The sequence below is a fragment of the Lutjanus erythropterus genome, chromosome 8 (genome assembly GCF_056507025.1).
Source record: "Lutjanus erythropterus isolate fLutEry1 chromosome 8, fLutEry1.hap2, whole genome shotgun sequence".
NCBI classification, from domain to species: domain Eukaryota; kingdom Metazoa; phylum Chordata; class Actinopteri; order Lutjaniformes; family Lutjanidae; genus Lutjanus; species Lutjanus erythropterus.
The window spans coordinates 28,848,170-28,867,188 of NC_139324.1; the positions used below are offsets into that span (position 1 = coordinate 28,848,170).

General features: G+C 37.5%; 1 protein-coding gene across 1 annotated transcript in view; it reads right to left on the reverse strand.

Moving 5' to 3' along the window:
* Nucleotides 1–7,842: 7,842 nt before the first annotated feature.
* The window catches only part of scn1laa (sodium channel, voltage-gated, type I-like, alpha), a 33,442-nt gene continuing 22,265 nt past the window's right edge, over nt 7,843–19,019 (reverse strand). Inside the window, exons 17-26 of the mRNA XM_084725204.1 lie at nt 17,201–17,336; nt 16,937–17,091; nt 16,026–16,199; nt 15,749–15,871; nt 13,116–13,382; nt 12,933–12,989; nt 11,654–11,791; nt 11,393–11,497; nt 11,010–11,280; nt 7,843–9,581 (exon numbers count right to left, since the gene is read on the reverse strand). Of these exons, the coding sequence (XP_084581330.1) occupies nt 8,389–9,581; nt 11,010–11,280; nt 11,393–11,497; nt 11,654–11,791; nt 12,933–12,989; nt 13,116–13,382; nt 15,749–15,871; nt 16,026–16,199; nt 16,937–17,091; nt 17,201–17,336 (2,619 nt within the window). The 3' untranslated portion in view covers nt 7,843–8,388. The remainder of the gene's footprint in view (nt 9,582–11,009; nt 11,281–11,392; nt 11,498–11,653; nt 11,792–12,932; nt 12,990–13,115; nt 13,383–15,748; nt 15,872–16,025; nt 16,200–16,936; nt 17,092–17,200; nt 17,337–19,019) is intronic.

The following is a 19,019-nucleotide window of genomic DNA, read 5'->3' on the forward strand; positions in this document are numbered from 1 at the left end:
AAACAATAGATTCTATTTGTTTTTAAGGGAAAGCAATTGATCAAACAGTGTGATGCTGAGTCAGTGCAGCTGCACAGTAGAAATTCTGTGATTACAGGGAGGAAAACTTTCCACACCTCTTTCATACATCCGACTGGTGTAACATAAACTAAAGAGAAATCACACATCTCCTACTTGAGACACACCTTCTTTTGCTTGTCCAGTTGGCAGAGTAGCCAAGACTGATATCTGCTTGTTTGATCAAATATCAAATTATCTGCCTTTAGTATTACAGTTAAGTCTGTGCAGCCACAATTTTGGCTTTTACCTGGTAGAACAACTTCACATATTGTTTTAAATGGGGGAAGAAACAGATATGTTACTTCACTTTAGTTTACAGTACAGTTCTGTTCTAATTCCTCCACACTTGCCCTCTAATAAAGTCTAATAAGGGTCCAATTGTAACAATACACTTTAGTTTACAATACAGTTCTGTTGTCATGTGTCCCAAATGACCCTTTAAAAAGTCTCATAAGGGTCTAATAAAGGATCTAATACTGTCTAATAAAGAACACATTAGTTCTAGATGGCTCGTTACATTTTATTGTGTACCATGAGGTGTATGGCGTCTGAATAGAGCATAACATATTTATAGATTTTATCTGATTTGATACAAAGTTGTTCCATTTTATTAGTGTACTGTAAAATAAAGTGCAACCTCATATTATTGTTCAACTCACTGAAACAAGAAAATTTTCACCTATTTACACATCTTTACATAGTTTACCATGCGTAGTGGAAACATGTTTCCATCCAGCCAGTGGTAATTGGTCACTCAATGTTATGCAACACCAAGCATTGACTGTTAAGTATGAACTTTTGATGTCTACAGCGTCGAGTCCATGGCAGGAGCAGCCAGTGTCCAGCATGGGTGCAACTGTTCCAAGAGAGACCTTTCCATGCCTTGTCAGATACTATTTAGCACTAACTCTGGCACATAATCATTACTCTCTGCAGCGCACATCAATGGAAGAGTAAATCAGGTTGGTATCGAGCTCTGAGCATGTGCAGCAATGGGAAATGTCTGTGTGCTGTATCACACAATTTAGCTCACAGCTTTGAACCCGCATTGTTATTTTACCAGAAGAAATACACGTGGTAATTGACATTGTCTATTTAATACGAACTATTTTGGTGTTTATGAATCCATCAATCCAAACAAAATAAATTCTGTTTTCAATAGTACTCGGAGTAGGTAGATAAGGAAGGTGTTGTACTTAGAGAGAGCAATAAATACTGCATGTGTTGTTGCACTTACAAAGAATGCATTTGAAAACCTATTAGAGGAAAGACTGTGGAATATGTACCCCCTGGGATGTAGTGCTATAGCATTCTAATGGCTATATCCATTGTGGTTTGTACAGACCATTATTGATCAAAGAGCCATGCCCAATAATACAAGCAGCTCATTTGCTAATGAACTCTTTTTATTTCTTTTTCCACATGTTGCAATAAAAAAAAAGTTGCTTGAAATTTGCTGGTACAGATGCATGTGCTAGTTTACCCGTGTAAATAAATATCAGGTGTCATATTACAGTGATGGTCACTGATTTCTTCTTCTTTATTTCATAAGTGCAGTAATTATATTCTTGTAAACAGAAAAAAACACAGTTCTCTGTTGGATTTCTATGTGTCTGTAAACTGTGGCGTTTGTGTGTATTGTTGTGAGTTAGTGAGGGAGTGGTTCACTTGAACGAGTGTGTGTGATTTAGTGGTTGAGATAAAAAAAAAAAAAAAAAAGCGAGTGTGTGTGTGTGTGTCTGTCTGTGTGTCTATTAGCACACTGGGAAGGTAGGGGGCTACTCACCACCACCTAATCTAATGGGATATTCTTCCCATCTATCTACAGCAAATAAAATTACAGAGCTGTTATGGGTAGCATTCTCAGATTTCCCTCTGAATTGTTTTTCACCCTGCCCCTCCACCATGCATGCCAGTGGCGAGAGCCCCAGCCAAACACACATCCTTCCACATATAACATGTCCACATATTATTGCCCAGCTTGCAAGTCTCCCCGGGTGGGGACGGCAGACCAACTTCCGACCTTCCACCCTAATGCAGTCTAACAAAGGAGCTTGATGTCATGTTGCTGGGCAACCGGCAAGGAGAATCTGCAGAATCACTCTTGATTTACTGGTCATTAAAAAAAAGGCAATCTGTAACCCCATCTGTTGCCATCAGTGGAGCAGTGTGCTGGTTTCAGTCGTAAGACACATTTCACACTACATTGGCTCTCTTACACTGACATTATAGGTAAAGTGTTTTTATTTTAAAAAAGAATAAGGATCTTTTGATGTAAATGATACATTCATGAGAAAAAGGACAAAACTGTACTTACTTAAAAATATATTTTAAAAGATCAAACTCTTGGCTATTAAACCTTGCAACCAGCCAAATTCTCAGTAATTACATTATTTAATTAATGTATAAGTCAACTCCGTCAAATGGAAAATCTGTTGATGTCTTGCAAAGTCTTCTTAATGTTAATAAAAATGCATATTTTTTTAAACCATAATTCTTACTTGGCTTTGATTAAGAAGGGCTATGGAGCTGATTTGTGATGGTTGAGACGCATCTGACTGCAATATTATTTCAATAATTTCTTGAAAAACAGAAAGCTACCCAGTACTTGAGTAGTATTCTTGCATTTTTAAAACTATGGAGTGAGACAGGGGAGCTCAGGGTCTGGCTAAACCTCTTTATACCTGATTAAATCATATTTTTGTACAAACAGACAGAGTTGGTAGAAATCTGGGAGACAACATTTACATAGAAAAATTGATTTTCAAACAAAGATAATTATAATAGCACATTTTAATCCTACGTCATACGTAAATATTGTTAATTTTAGATTTTAAAGGCATTTAACACGTCTATTAATTGTTTGATGCTGTGAATTCTCATCTGAGACGAGTATTTTCTGACACAGAGCAAGAAAAACTTTTAAAAAACAAAGCAAACCAAAACATGTTATAAACCATAAATTTATATATTATTTTACACAAATTTCATATAGGTAAATCCTTAAAGAATACATTTTCACCACAAAAGAATTGAATTAGTGTTGGTATTAATAATTTTAATGTTTTGGGCGGGGGGGGGGTTTCAGTAGGACATGATTTGTTCCAATTGTCAAGAATGTGTGAAATAATTGGCCGGTTTGTTTTTGTCATAATGTGTAGCTGTATGTTGCGGGAGCATGCGATCGTTATTCGAAGACAGCTGAATTGTTTTGCTGACTTGCTTGCTTGTCAAGAAAACCCCATGAGCCATAAAGTACTGTGAGTGGGTGTGGCAAAAACTGATAATCACATTATCACAGTGAGACTGAATGGCAGGAATAATCAGCACTTTGCCATCAGTCTCTTGTTTACTGCCCTCAGGATTCAGCAGCCGCAATAGGTAAAAGCCATGTCGAACTGTAATGAATATTTGGGCTGTTATTAATAATTAAAAAAATGTTCCACCCACTTAAGATGCTAATAGTTTCCGGCAGGAGCCACAAAGCACACTCAGAAACCAGATTCTGGCTTCTTGCTCAGATGTTTGCTAAATCACACTGCACACTGAAAGGAAAATGTCATAAACCTGCACACATTTTCACTCTGAAGCTCCATTCTTGGCCAGGACTGACTACAATTTGACGAAATGTGTACTTACTAATTGTCATGTCACTCAGGATTATTTGAAGTCATACATTCATAAGTGCTCTCAATATCTCAAGGGATTCAAGAAATCAATATTTGAACCATTTACAGTTAAAGTGCTCATTAGATGGACACTGATAACTTCAGCATTTTACAGGTTCTGAAATGACACTAATGCTAATTGTGGTTAGCAATCGGCATTGTAACAGTCATAAAGCTTGTAACTGTAAAGGCTGATGCTTAATGCCTCTAAATGTGGTTAGTGCTTTAGATCCATTTTTCAAAATTAAATCCCCTCGCTTGACTGAAAGCAATCACAGCAGTCTGATGATTACTCATCAGTTTCACCCAAGTAGGTCAAAAATCCTTGTCTGCATGATATAAAAGGAGCAATATGTAACACACGGACAGAAAGTCTTTTGAACACATGATTAATGCCACAGCAAGGTTTAGACACCAAAATTACTTGATTATGTTTAGGTGCAAAAAACTACATGGTTAGATTTAGGCACCAAAAGTACTTGTTTAGGTTAGAGTACACAAACTACTTGGTTAGGCTTAAGCTAAAAAAAAAAAAACACACACACAAAAAAAAACTTAGTTTGGTTTAGGCACCAAAATTACTTGATTATTATAGGTGCAAAAACCTACTTGGTTAGGCTTAGGCTCAAAAAAGTCCTTGGTTAGGTTGGGGCACAAAAACTAATTGGTCTGGTTTAGATGCAAAAAAAGTACTTAGGTTGAGGCACAAAAAACTACTTGGCTTGGTTAAGGCACCGGAATTACTTGGTTAGGTTTAGGTGCAAAAAACTACTTGGTTAGGTTAGGGGACAAGAACTAATTGGTCTGGTTTAGGTGCAAAAAATACTTTAAATTTATGCACCAAAACTACTTGGTTAGGTTTAAGAACTGAAGCAAAAAGGGGTGGGACTTAGGAGGAGTCAACTGCTTAATAAACTGCTTTCAAAATGTTTAAAATATAAACATTGATTGAATGTTTGTTAGCAAGAAATATTAAAAAAATGTAATCAAATAACTTTTGACTAGAGTTTTATTAATTATCAATTTACCATTTATTAATGGTGATTATTGTAAAGTGTTACCAAAATGGTAATATTAAGAAAAATGTATTTCTAGGATCTCTGTATTGGTTCCTGTGAATAAAATTGTGCACATTTTTATACATTTAGTGTAGGAAATGTAGAAAATCACATCAAATGTCCAGAAATGTGAGCACTTTGCATGAATAAACAAGGCATATAGTGTACCTGCACATAACAGAAAGACAAATGAAGCACACAGTTGCAGAGAAGCTCGGGTCCTAAACATTGTAGATAATAATAAAGCTCCCTCACAAACAGCTGCTCTCTTGTGTGCCGGACTAGCAGCTCTGAGCAACCGACTAAAATGTTTGTTTTAATTATGACTGAATATAAATTTTCTGCTTGGAACATCGGATGAATAATCAGCTGATAACAATATGAATCTTAAACTGAAAGGCATTAATTCAATAACACTTCAATCTACTTTAAGTTCAAGTAAAAAGATAAGATAAAAACAAGTGTTGCTGAGTGTTGAAAGATAAAATAGAACAGTTAACAGAGAGACAGACATAAGAAGTACACAGTTTCATCTGAACATTATGATAACAGGCTTATTCTTACAGGAAAAAACAAATTACATAAAGCAAAGCATAATGAGCAGGCAACTCAAAAAGAAAGACACTGAACTCAAACTGGACCTCATAATGTATATAAGTCTTTTATATAGCATGGTAAAATAAATGTTTTACGCATACTTGAGGTACATGTAACCTTTATTCTTTTGACGTTTCAGTGAAATGGGTTATAAGAGTGTCTTGCATGCAGTTTATTTATACACTACAAGCATTATGAATATGAATGATGGGAGATGTGAAATTCTGTGTAATCAAAACATTCTTTCATTATGCATAAAGTATAGTGTAAGTACTGAACTTTTTAATTACATGCAAAATATACTTACATGAATGGAATTATACTTTTATAACATGGAACAACAGATGTAGTTGTGACACAGTTCAGGGTGGATGTCATAGCTATGGGGAAGAACTGAAAAAAGTAACACAACTGCCACTATAAAATGTAAACAGATGTAGGAAACAGCAAAGGGCACATGAGATGTGTGATGCCATGTCCTTGAGACAATCATACCCAATACTCTGAACCGTCTTTCATCCAGCTTAGATATTTATCATGATAAAAATTGAGAGGTAAACTGTAAAAAAAAAACAAAAAAACACACGCACAAAAACATAAAGCTACCCTTTTTTCCGGTCCCCATTTCCAAATAAAAATATGCAGTTAATGATGGTTGAATAAAGTTTAGATGTTTAGATGGCAGAATCATTTAGCATCACAAGTAATCAAACACAGGGCTTTGTCCTTATTACAGTTTTCATGAGCATTTACACTTTTCACCTCACGGCTCCTGCTGAGTGCATAATATCCTTGTCTACCTGGACGCAGGAGAACGGGGAGAATTTGATTTCATATCACCGGTCATAAATAATAATTGTTCCATAAACCTCATCATTTCATAATCATTACAGTATACATGTTGAGGTTCATCTTCAAACACACCTTAGAATGAAAACAGACATTAAGAGGAAAAGGTGGACACATGGAGGAGACCTATATTTTGGAGTCAAAACATTTTTGAAGTGGCCATATTATGCTTTTTGGGTTTACCCCTTTCCTTTAATGTGCTATATATATATTTTTTTTGTGCATGTAAAAGGTCTGCAAAATCACAAAGACTAAAGTGCATGCCTGAGGGAGTTACTCATTTGTAAGCCAGCCTTTGATACGTTACTTGGTGACATCACTATGTAACACATTTGCATAATTGAGGGAGCTTGGTACCTGGTGGAACCTTGGTCAACTTTCTTCTCTCCTGTTTCTTGTATTTTGACATGCTATGTGGTAAGCTAGTCTATTTTCAAAAGAAAACCAAATTTTGGAGTTTTGGACCTGTGAAAGTGACATCTTTTGCTAATGTTAGCAAAACATAAGCTCAACCAATGCACATCAATTGTTAGGCAGCTAGTTAGCTAGACTTCTGCTCTGCAGCAAAACACAAGCTAAATACTTTGCTAATCTACATCAATCATTAAGTACCTACTTACATCTGATTCATGTGGATTGGCAAGCTAGCTAGTCAGTATTTTGCTAACATTAGCCATCAGATGTGATAGCTAGTTAATGATTGATGTAGATTAGCAATTGATTTAGCTAGTGTTTTTCTACAGAGCAAAAGTCCAGCTGACTAGCTGTCTACCAATTGATGTAGATTACTTAGCTAGTGTTTTGCCAACATTAAGTAGCTTGAGCCTAGCACATAGCATATTTAAGTACAGTAAAGATGACTGAAGTTCTGCCTGGTACCAAGTTTGCTCAACTGTTATTGGAGCACAGAGTGAAAAGGGGGTGGGAATTAGGAAGTGTCAGGAGATAAAATGGATGGTGTTTCAAACAGAGGCTATAGCCTAGTTTTTGAGCATGACAATATGTAAACCTATTCTAGTAGAAACCCAAAAGTATTAGCTTGAAAATTAGCATACTATGGCAATTTTAATTGATGCTGCCATCCCACAAATGGACAAAATTACAGATAACCTCCTCCTACAACAAACGGAGAGATTTGTGGTTGAGAGAGGTAACTTATAACAGGGTCAGTTACAATGTGCAAACAACATTGGCTGTTTCTTGAATTTCCAGCTTTGAAAGACAAGCTTTCAGTTGAAGACTGTTTTCAGCACAGTTTCATGATAAAAATTTGTACATAATAAGCAATATTGTAAATATACATAGTAAGCAGAGAGCAGGCTGAGATGAACTATGTGCATGATTTTGTTGACTGAGTAAAACTGAATGTGCAAAGTATATCTGCCAAGTGTTACTGCTCTGACTCTGATAATCAAACATAATCGACGCACTCGGCTGGATTTGTTTGGACTGTAGGCTAAGGTCATGTTTCTGCAATGTATTAAAAAACAGCTATGTCCTGACTGCATACTTCGCATAATGAAGTGTAATGGACAGGGAGAGAGCTACAGTCTAGCATGCATAATCATGGAGAAACACTCATGCAGGTCTACACATTTTTAGTTAACTGCAGCAACTCCAACATGGTCTCTTGGATTTGTCAAGTATTCTAAGTGCTATCAGTTAGCAAGACCGGCCTTAAAGCAACGCTGTTCGTTGTAAAGACTACCCCTGAAGGAACAACCCGGGAAAACCCTTTTGAAGAGTAAAAAAAAACTGTATAAAAAGTCAATTAAACAAACTAAGAATTCTTAAATTAATAACATTATAACTGCAGGTAAAGTAATACAACAGTCAGTGATATAACAATAATTCAAGACACTGGATAGCAGAACTAGCTGCAATAGAAGTTAAAGCATTAACTAATGTGTCTTTCAGAACACTTGCCCATCCCCACAAACAGCTCCTGAACACAGCCACAGTGGTCCCACTACAGCCTGAATGAGCCACTTTTGCACTTTAGGCACCAACCTTTAGACTCAAGTAAGCATGGTCAGTTTGCCATAGATATCCACACTAAAGAAGAGGAAGAGTCCAATGGATGTCTTAGTCACTTTCAAAGATTGTAAACATTTTGTCATTAATTAAAATGTCTTTGTTGCATCTCCAGTGTTATTTTATATATCTTGCTCTCCGACATCTTTGCTCACAACCTCCCTTTCACTTTTGTCTTTTTCGTATTTGTTTCTTCCATTTGTTGTCCCACTGTTACATGAAGTTTGAGGGGCCATCGAAGGTGTCAGTTCGCTTTTATCAGTGCTGGAATTTTCTTTGAGTTTGTCTGTGACAAGATCCTCTTTATCAATGATCGTTTCATCTTTTTGCATGTCATCATCAGAAAAGACAGGGTGCTTAACAGCTGCATGTTTCTTTGCATACTGTCTGTATGCTCTCTGGATGACGACGGCTGATGAGTCCTCCTGTTTGCGGCGGAGGGTGGTAGTGATGGGTTCGTAGGACACTTTGGAAGGATTGGAGGCCATGAAACGCTCCTCCATCTGCCCCCTTAGGATGTCCATCTCCCCACCCTCGCCCAGAACCCGTTTTGTGAATGCAAACAGGATGTCCAGACAGTGAATGCGTTCACCACTCACCATGGGTAGATCCATAGAGATCAGTTCGATCTTGTTAGGCTTGGCTATGCGTAATGGTGGGTCCAGAGCATCTGCGAATTCTGACAGCTTATTGTACTCCATAAACTGCGTTGCATGAGGATCAAACCTTTCCCAGACCTCATAAAACATTTCAAAATCATCCTCACTCAGTGGGTCCGCACTCTCCTCAGTGGCCACACTGAAGTTTTCCAGGATGACTGCAATGTACATGTTTATCACAATCAGGAAACATATAATGATGTAGCTCACAAAGAAGGCAATTCCCACAGGAGGATTTCCACAGTCTCCTTTAACATAACTGCCGGGATGCTCTGTAGAATTGCTGCAATCATCTTCATATTTGCTGAGAATGGGATCTAGCAGGCCATCCCACCCTGCTGAGGTGGTGATCTGAAACAAACAGATCATGCTGTTGCCAAATGTCTCAAAATTGAAAAGGTCATCGATGCCTTTTCTCCGCTTGACATAAGCAAAGTTTGACATGCCAAAGATGGCATAGATAAACATCACCAAGAAGAGCAAAAGACCAATGTTGAACAAGGCAGGAAGTGACATCATCAAGGCAAACAGGAGTGTGCGGATTCCTTTGGCACTTTTAATAAGGCGGAGGACGCGGCCAATCCGAGCCAATCGGATGACTCTGAACAAGGTTGGTGAAACAAAGTACTTCTCTATCACATCTGAGAGAAACATACCTTGGGAAAGAAAGCAAAACAGAGTAAACAAACTGGAACAATACATGTATATTGACAAGAATAAATCATTGTAATCTAAACCTCAATTCCAAAACAGTGACTTGCAAAAGCTTTTCCACCTAAATTGTCTTGAATACAGTACAAAGACAATATATTTAATGTTCAAAATGATTAACCTTATTGTTCTTTGTAAATATACACACATTCTGCATTTAATGCCTGCAACATGTTTGGACATGAGCATGTTTACCACTGTGATTAACAGGGCTAAACATCACTTAGACAATTACAATACCAGTACCAATACCAATACCAGTACCAGTACCAGTACCCTTAAAGTGGTACCGATACCAATAAAGTGATTCATTTGATACTTCTTCTAAAAGGTTCTTCTTTATTTAGGGGGCTTGCAATGCTTGGCTGCGAAAAAAACCATACAAATAGTAATTTTTTTTTCTAGGTCCACATACCATAAAAAGATTGAGTGCAGGTATCATTTGACTAGAGAAGTTTGGTACTGGGTTATTTCAATCAATAGGTACTGAGCACCAATACCCAGCCATAGTGATACATCCCCTTTTCTTTTCACCACACTCAGTAAGCATTCAGGAATGAAAGTGAAATTCTTTCACATTCTTGCTTGATATATAACTTCAGGAGCTCAACAGTTCGGGGTCTCTGTTGTATTTTTAACTTCATAATGCAACACACATTTTCAATGGGAGACAGGTCTGGACTGCAGGAAGGCCAGTCTAGTACCTGATTCCTCACTATTGCAACACTTGCAGAATGTGTCTTGCAGAATTGTCTTGCTTTCTCTTTACATGGTAGAGTCTTAACATTTGTACATGCAGTGACAGACTGTGTTTACAACAGAGCATGTGTCCTTTCTACCAGTTTTATGGGTCTTAATGCTGCAAAACCTGAGGGACAAAAGGTCACAGGCATTCAATGTTAGTTTTTGGCCTTGCCCCCTTATGTGCAGAGAGTTCTTTGGATTCTCTGAATCTTTTAATGTTGTTAAATGAATTCTTTGCAATGGTATAATTGAGGAACTTTGCTCTTCAAGTATTTGTCTACATAGTTTTTCACAAAGTTGCTTGCTTTTGAATGACTAATCCTTTTGAGATACTATCACCTGTTACCAGGTCACCTGTTAAACTTTTGAATGTTCCAAACAGGTGTTTTTTTTTTGTTTTTTTTTGAGCAGTTCACAACTTTCCCAGTCTTTTGTCGCCCCTGTGCAAACTTTTACAGAAAACAGTGAAGTTAATCAGCATGAAATTAATGAAATTAAACATCTTGTCTTTGTGCTGTATTCAACTGAATACAAGTCTGTTGTTATTTGTTTACTTTTTACACAATATCACAGCTTTTTTGGAATTAGGTTTGTATTTGAGCATTTCAGTGAACAGAGATGAGTCGTACCAATGATTGACAGGATGACTACGATGAAATCAAATACATTCCAACCATTGGTGAAATAGTAATGTCGAAGCGAGATCATCTTCAACAAGCACTCTCCAGTGAAGATGACAATGAATACAACATTAATCCAGTAGAGAATGTTTGTCATTTCTTTTGTCTGGTCAGCAGACTCCACCATCATGGTTACCATGTTAAGCACTATCAGAACCATTATCACAATATCAAACGCCTGTTTTGTGGTGAAGTCAAAGATGTATCCTTGAATTTTGTTCTGAAAAAGACACAAGGTGGAGAAACAAAAATGCATTTTAGGTGCTGTGGAACAAAGTAATAGTATTGATCTGTAATGCAGATTGGATGCTGTCAAGATTAAAGTTACATACTAATGGTCTAGGAATAGGTTTTTGTGGTTTCTTTGACCCCAACTTTTTCATGGCATTGTAGTATTTCTTCTGTTCTTCAGTCATGAAAATATCTTGACCTCCTAGGTAAAGAACGGATATGAGGCACATTAAATAACAGCAAAGGTGATGAGGAGATACTGCGGAAAGAGACACTGATGGTAATTCTTTAAAATATTGCACTGCCGTCTAAAAAAAAAAAAGTAAAAATATCAGATTTTGTTTAGCATATTTTATACTTATCTTTTTCTTTTGCTGATTGAAATTGTCTATGATGACACCAATAAAGAGATTGAGTGTGAAGAAGGCTCCAAATATGATGAAAACAACAAAATACATATACATCTTCAGGTTGATCTCATACTCTGGTTGTTCCCCTGGCTAAAATAGTGACAGAAAATGGAGACATTAGTATGTTAAAGTGATATGTCAGTTGCAAGTGATATGTCAAAGCAAGAGAAAATTAAAGGTCCAGTGTGTAAGATTTATGTGGGTTTTTATTGAACAGAATTATGCCAGAAATGTCAGATTTTTGGATTTCTTATAATTGTTATTACTGTCATCAATGTTTATTTAATGTATTAGCATTTTATTTGTAATACTTTTTGTACCAGCAATATGTTAGGGTTGGGTGGGAGAGAGAGGGAAAATCCTTTCATTAGCAAAACAGTCTAACTACTAACATTAGCTACAGAGACTAGCCTCTAATGTTAGTTACACAGACCAACCACTAGTAACTGCTAACATTAGCTACACAGTCTAACTACTAACATTAGCTACACAAAACAACTGCTAACATTAGCTCTACAGTCTAACTACTAACATTAACTACACAAAACAACTGCTAATGTTAGCTATACAGTCAAACTACAAACATTAGCTACATAACAACTGCTAATGTTAGTTCTACAGACCAACCAATAAAATTAGCTACATAGTCTAACTGCTAACATTAGCTACATATACCAACAACTAACACTACACTAACACTAACGTTAGCTACACAGATGAACTTATAGCGTGAACTACCCAGACCATCCACTAATGTTAGATGCCCCTGTGTGGGTTCTAGAGAAAACCTTTGGAATCTAAAAGGGTTCTTGCTGAAAGCCCTGAGTGGAATTGAGATGAAACAATTGAAATATAAAAGGGTTCCTGGTAGAACCACCTGGGATGGTTCTTGTTAGCACTCAGAATATGGAAAGATTCTGAATAGAACTACCAGAGAGGGTTCTGGGTAGAGCCATTACACCATAGAAGGGTTCTCTGAAAAACCTCTTATAGGGGGTTCTGGATGAAACCTTTCACAGATGGCTCTAGGTATAACGCTTCATGTTCTGTTCTGGGTAGAACTCTCTGAAAGGTAACATTTTATAAAAGTTTCTACCAGGAACAAAAACAGGTTCTTGTGTGAGGACATGCTGAAGAACCCTTTATGGTTCTTGCTAGCCCCTGAATTTCTATGAGTGGAGGATCACTGTGATTTTGATGAAAAATGTAAGAAACATGAATATTGAGTTACCTTGTTTGGAGAGTCCACAGCAGCATACATGATGTCCATCCAGCCCTTGAATGTAGCCTGTATGGAAATTAACAATATCCAAGAAAAACATTGTAATCGCCCTTTTATATTTTCATCACTGTCAATTTTCTCAAATTTTCTACCAATAAACACTCAGAAATGATGAATCACTCAGCTGCTTACCACTTGCAGCAGTGCAAGGTATCCCAAGCCAACATTATCAAAGTTGATTTTGAGGTTCTTCCAGCGAGCATCACTGTACACACACTCATTCTTGAATTTCACCTCTGATGGAAGGAAAGGCTCTTCTGTAGTTATGTTGATGCACCCCTGGAGCTTTCCCGCAAATAAATTCACTCCCATGATGCTGAAGATGAGCCAGAAGATGAGACATACCAGCAGCACATTGAAGATGGAAGGAATGGCTCCCAGCAAGGCATTGACAACCACCTGCACACCAACACACAAGCATTACCCATCTGTGCAGCAGGTGAAGATCAAATCATGTAGAATAAATGCACAATGCTGTATACTAATGGTAATGGTAAGAAAAGGAAAACACAAGAGTGATACACATCAACATAAGCACGGCTATGTCTAACACCAAAGCTGAAGAACAGTTACTGCATGGTCAGGACGGGAAAAGAATTAGGAGAGGAGGCTGGAGATTGATGCTATCTACCTAAAAGTGGATTTTTTAATGGGTTTCAACTAAATTTTAGAGAAACATTGAAACAGAACACCTTGTAGAGGCTGGGCGACACCACAATATTTGCTTACTGTAAACAGAAACATAAATCAAAACAAACATGAAGAAATCATGTTAAAGAACCCAGCAAACAATATCCACAACAGTAAAATTATAACTAATGCAGCCCAACTGACGCACATGGAAAGCTGTTCATGCAAATGAGGGAATTCACTGGCTGCCACGTGAGGAAAGACCATCATCTTAACAGTGCTGCAAATCTAGACCACCACAATATGAAAGCAACTGATCAATACATGCTACATTGATTTCAGCAGCCGACCAACCCTCCCCCTTCAGTTACATAAGTTGTCAAACCCTGTTTAGACCATGCTTGCATTGCAGAGCAAAATGTTGTAATGGTATGAGATGAAATATTAAAGACAAAAATATTATTTTACTGCTGTCACAACAGACATAGTGCAACTTAAAGAAATAGTTTGACAGCTTATTTGCTTTCTTGCTGAGAGTTAGAGACATCACCCTATATCAATCTGTGAGATATCATCACTTTATTTATTTAAATCCTAAGAAAACACATTGAGGGGCGTAGACAGGGTAAACCTGATTTTATCCATCTCTTTGAAATGAGAGTTTACTCATCTATTTCAGATCAAATGGATCAATCAATGAGGGGAAACCCAGAGTTTACCCACATCTGTGTTCACAGGCACCATCTACAGGGAAGGCACTGGATTTCATGACCCCCAAAGTTGAAGCTGGGGATGCAGTGACCCCCCCAGTCTTGCAAAGCAGGAAAAAATGCAGTTGTAAAATAGTCACAGACTAATCAATTTCATTGGCATTTGACAAGAAAGGAAAATAAAAGTCATAGCATGTGTTACATTATTCTTAAGATTTAATTTTCATGCGAGGTAGTATGTTTTGTTGCTCTTACGTGTTATCAGCTGAGATCACACAGGCTTTAATTAATTAGTTAATAATCAAAAAGTGCCAAGAATTCAAACAGCTCTGATCATTAATGCTCTTATACAGTAACTTGTGTCTCTACCACCTGAATTAGACACACAACACGTCTGCCACCAGCTTTGTGTGGAAATATTTCAAAATATTAAACAATGAAGATGTAAAGTTTGTGCTTCAGTGGATGGATAAAATCCTCTAGACTTAGAGGTTTGCTAGAGGTTTGCTGCAACAAGACAGTTGATTGTTGAGTCTCATAGCCAGGATGTCAGATGCTGATGTTTTGGGGTGGTAAAACATCCAGAGCATCTGCAGAGAGCTGCAGGGTCTCTGCAGATACAGACACCTACATTCACTTCTAAGTAATGATTGAAAGGGGTTATATAAGTATATAGGAAAATCTATTAACCCGTATTTTTCATGCCTGGAACAGTGACTTTTCAAAGTGTTTCCTGTCAGCCAATGTAGACTTCTGGAAGTCACTGCACACAGCTCCTCATGAAACAACAACTTGTTGGTTTTGCACTTTCGTTTTAGTCAGATTTCTTTTGCCTTTTCACAGTGACAGTGTTTAACTTCTTTATTGCTAAACTTGTCGTGTAACTTTCAGCAAGAAAACAAATAAACCTATTTCCTAAAACATCAAACTATCCCTTTAGTTAAAATCCTGCATCACTGGTGTATATTTTGATGGTAATATAGAAAAAGAAAGTTATGGAATCAGCTTTATCAACGCTGAGGACAAATGACAGCTGGAGAAAGAGGATTGAGGAATGAAAAGGAATGCTTCATTTTCATGCAACACATTTTGGGGTATCTTTTCTTTAGGTCTTGCAAAGTCACAGAGCTTTCTGCTGCTCTTCATCAGACTGCAGAGTGTCTGTGCCCCAGTCTGTACCAGTGCAGTAGTCATGCGCAGGTCGTCTTGCTAAAAAATATCAAAGATATTCCTGACAACTGTGCTACTATAATTCACAAAGATGGTTAGTTAGTTGCAGGTTCGGGTCGTTGATTGACACAAATTTTTGCGGTCAGATTGGCTCTCATGGTGGATCGGATGAGTGCGGCCCACGCATCACTACAGTGCTCGTGGTAGACAGTGCACATTGACTCAGAGCAGGCGGGGATATCCAGCGAGTCTTACCCTCATGCCTTCGAACCGTGACAGGGCTCTCAGGGGCCTCAGAGCTCGCAGGGTTCTCAGAGACTTGATGGCCCCAAGGTCAGAACATCCCATGGCATTAGCTACCAAACTGACCAGAGAGACCTAAAATACATGCATGCACACACACACACACACACACACACACACACACACACACACATATGTCCCGTCATAAAATAAGAATAAGAATAATAAAACTGAAACTAAGAATTGTCGAAAAAAAAAAATGTATGTGTGTTTCTGTGTTGAAACCTACATCAACAATGAGGAAGTCCAGCCAGCACCAGGCATTTGTGAAATACTTGGCAAATCCATATGCAACCCACTTCAGCAACATCTCCAGAATAAAGATGTAGGTGAAGATTTTGTCTGCAAACTCTAAAATTGTTTTAATGGTCTTCCTCCTCTCGATGTAGACGTCTTCAAAAGCCTGTGATTGAAGAAAATGATAGTGACTAATTAACTGTTAATATAAATAAAAATAATATAAATACGTCTTATTCAGAATCTATACCTTACTTTGCATAGAATGAGAAATTTTCTACATGTGTAACAAAAAATAGCAGTGAAAACAGACCAAAGCCCTATTTTGCACAAGGCTAATATTATAACAGGACCTCTGTGAAATATAGTAGGTAATTTGGGATCAAAGTTTTACTTTAAAAAATACAGACATGTCAGATTCTGGATTAAGAATATCACAGATGACCTCCGCAGTTGACACAGTTTAGTTAATGATTGATGTAGATAGTTTTGGTAACAGTAGCTAACTTAAGACGTGACCACAACTGTGTATATAGTTTTACAGGTCCCCCAGCAACATCTTTTAACTATTTTCAAAATTTTGTTTGCTTTTCAACGTAGACAAATCTGACACACAGCATATTTAAATACAGAAAACAGGAAAGGAGAAAGTTCGCAGAGTTTCTGCCAGGTTGCTCAACTGTTGCTGGATCACAAAGCTAAAAACCTCAAGTCAACTTTCTCCTTTCTTGTTTTCTGTACTTAGATATGCTATGTGTTGGGCTTGTCTGTGTTGAAAAGAAAACCAACTGAACCCAAAAGAGAATCTACTGCCTTACAACAGATGTCAGATACAATATATAAATGCATTAAGCAGTAAGACCAGCATTTAAAATCAACATTTCTCTTCCAGCACAGACTTACCAGTGCTCCACTGCTAAGCAGGATCATGAGGATGATGAAGCTCTCAAACCAGTTGTGCTCCACTATCCGGAAACAGGTCTTTCTTAGCGTCCACCACATTTTCCACCGTCCCACCTCGACATTTACCTGACAACACTTGAACCTTTGCACACAGCCTGAGCAGAGACAAACGAGCAACGGTGATTCACCAGTGTAATGTGCAGTATCAGATTGACACCAAGGCTGTAGTAGTGTAAGTGGCGGCAGTGGTTGTAGTGTGCTCACCGTAAGGAAAGCAGGGGTCAGGTTCCATGTATTCTTCCACTTCGAAGTCTAAAGAATCTGCTCCCTCCCCGCCTGGCAGACCGTCCACTGTGCTGCCCTCAGAGGAGCTGAACTGGTCGTCATCATCGTATACATTCTGCATATGAAGACCAGTTAAACCAGTATTAGATGAGCAAATACGACAGAGCCATGGCAAACGTAAGGGGCTGACATGCTGCGCGCCCGTCTGTCCACACACCTCATGCACTCCATACCTCTTCAAGATCAAGTTCTTCTCATACAAAAACAGTCATAAAATACCAAGAGACTTACAGACAGACATGAGGAATTGGTGCTGCCACTGAAACAGATGTTGGTAACACTTTATCTTAACCATTACTAAATGATAATTTGTTTTAAAGCTACTCCAAGGAACTTTCATATTTTGTTGACTTTGGAGGCCCCTGTGGATAAAAGTGGTAGTGTTTCCACAGTGATATTTAACTTAAAAAATAAAATAATAAAAATCTGTTCCTGCTTCTTTTTACTTGGACAACACACTACTCACTGTAACCTCTGCTGGGAAGATGATGTGGTAGTTGTTGTAGTTTCATCTGATTTCAAAGAGGCTCTAAACTTTAGTTAATAGTTATTTCACTGTTAAACAAACAAATGGCAATTAATTATGAAGACCATTTATTAACAATGCTACAGTTAATGTTATTTTATCTTTAGTTTTTGAAATGTGATGTGACTAGTTACCCCCATAGGAAAAATGAAGTATTTCTGATTATTCTGATTCTTATAACAGTTAACTAAAGTTTATTTAACTATGAATTGCCTTTTGTTAAGGATGGTTATGATAAAGTGTTACACAGATGTCTACTATGTGTCTTGTTTAAGGCTGTTGGTAAGAAAGACTTCACAAGAATCATTCGCATGCATTCTGTTCAATTTTGAATTAATGGGTGATGGCTAAAAAAAAGAACATGCATGAATCACTCTTTACTTCAACAAGATTTAACAAATTTTATGATTAAATGTAGATACAAAAGCCATCTGCATGTTCTCTTTCTGAAAACTGAAAACCAACATTAGGGCACCCTCACTAGCATGATAGCCCAAGAGCAGTCAGTGCTTATCAATGGAGAAGTCAAGTCGTCATATTCACACAGCGGCCATTTTTCTCTGACAATACAATGTGGAAAGCTCAAATGTTGTACCTCTGTGTTCAAAGGTGATGGTGACACCAATTAGTCACTATAACTGTAATGTTTTAATTAAAGTTGATATTATTTATTTAAGATAAGATTATCTAAGAAAAGAGCACGCTACAACTGTCTGCAGCATGACTTGTTTTAACTGTCAAAAGTTTAGCCTCAGGCTGAGTTGCACCAACAAGGATTGACTTTTAAACCCATTTTACTTCAAGTTATATTGCATCAAACTTAAAAAGTAGCTCAAAACAAAGAAATGCTAAATTTAAATGAATCTCAGTTTAGTTTTTACATTGCATTACATGGCACTAAAACTTGGATTGAGCAGAATATTCAAGTTCCTCATCTCGAAAAAAGTTCAGGGACATCCTCAGCTCAGTAGACCTGTTTCACAGCAGCCATTTTGGACATGAAATGATCTGGTAAACATGACTGTTATCAATGATACTAATTAAGGTTCCATTCCATTCAGGTTTTAACAAAATCAGTTGGCTGTAACATGCCAGCAATGAACTAATTTAAAAAATATATTCTGCCTAGCTAATACCTACCAATTCTGCCTTTGTCATGAAGTTGTTGCTGTTGTCACTACTGCACTGTATTATGGGATATTTAAGCCAACA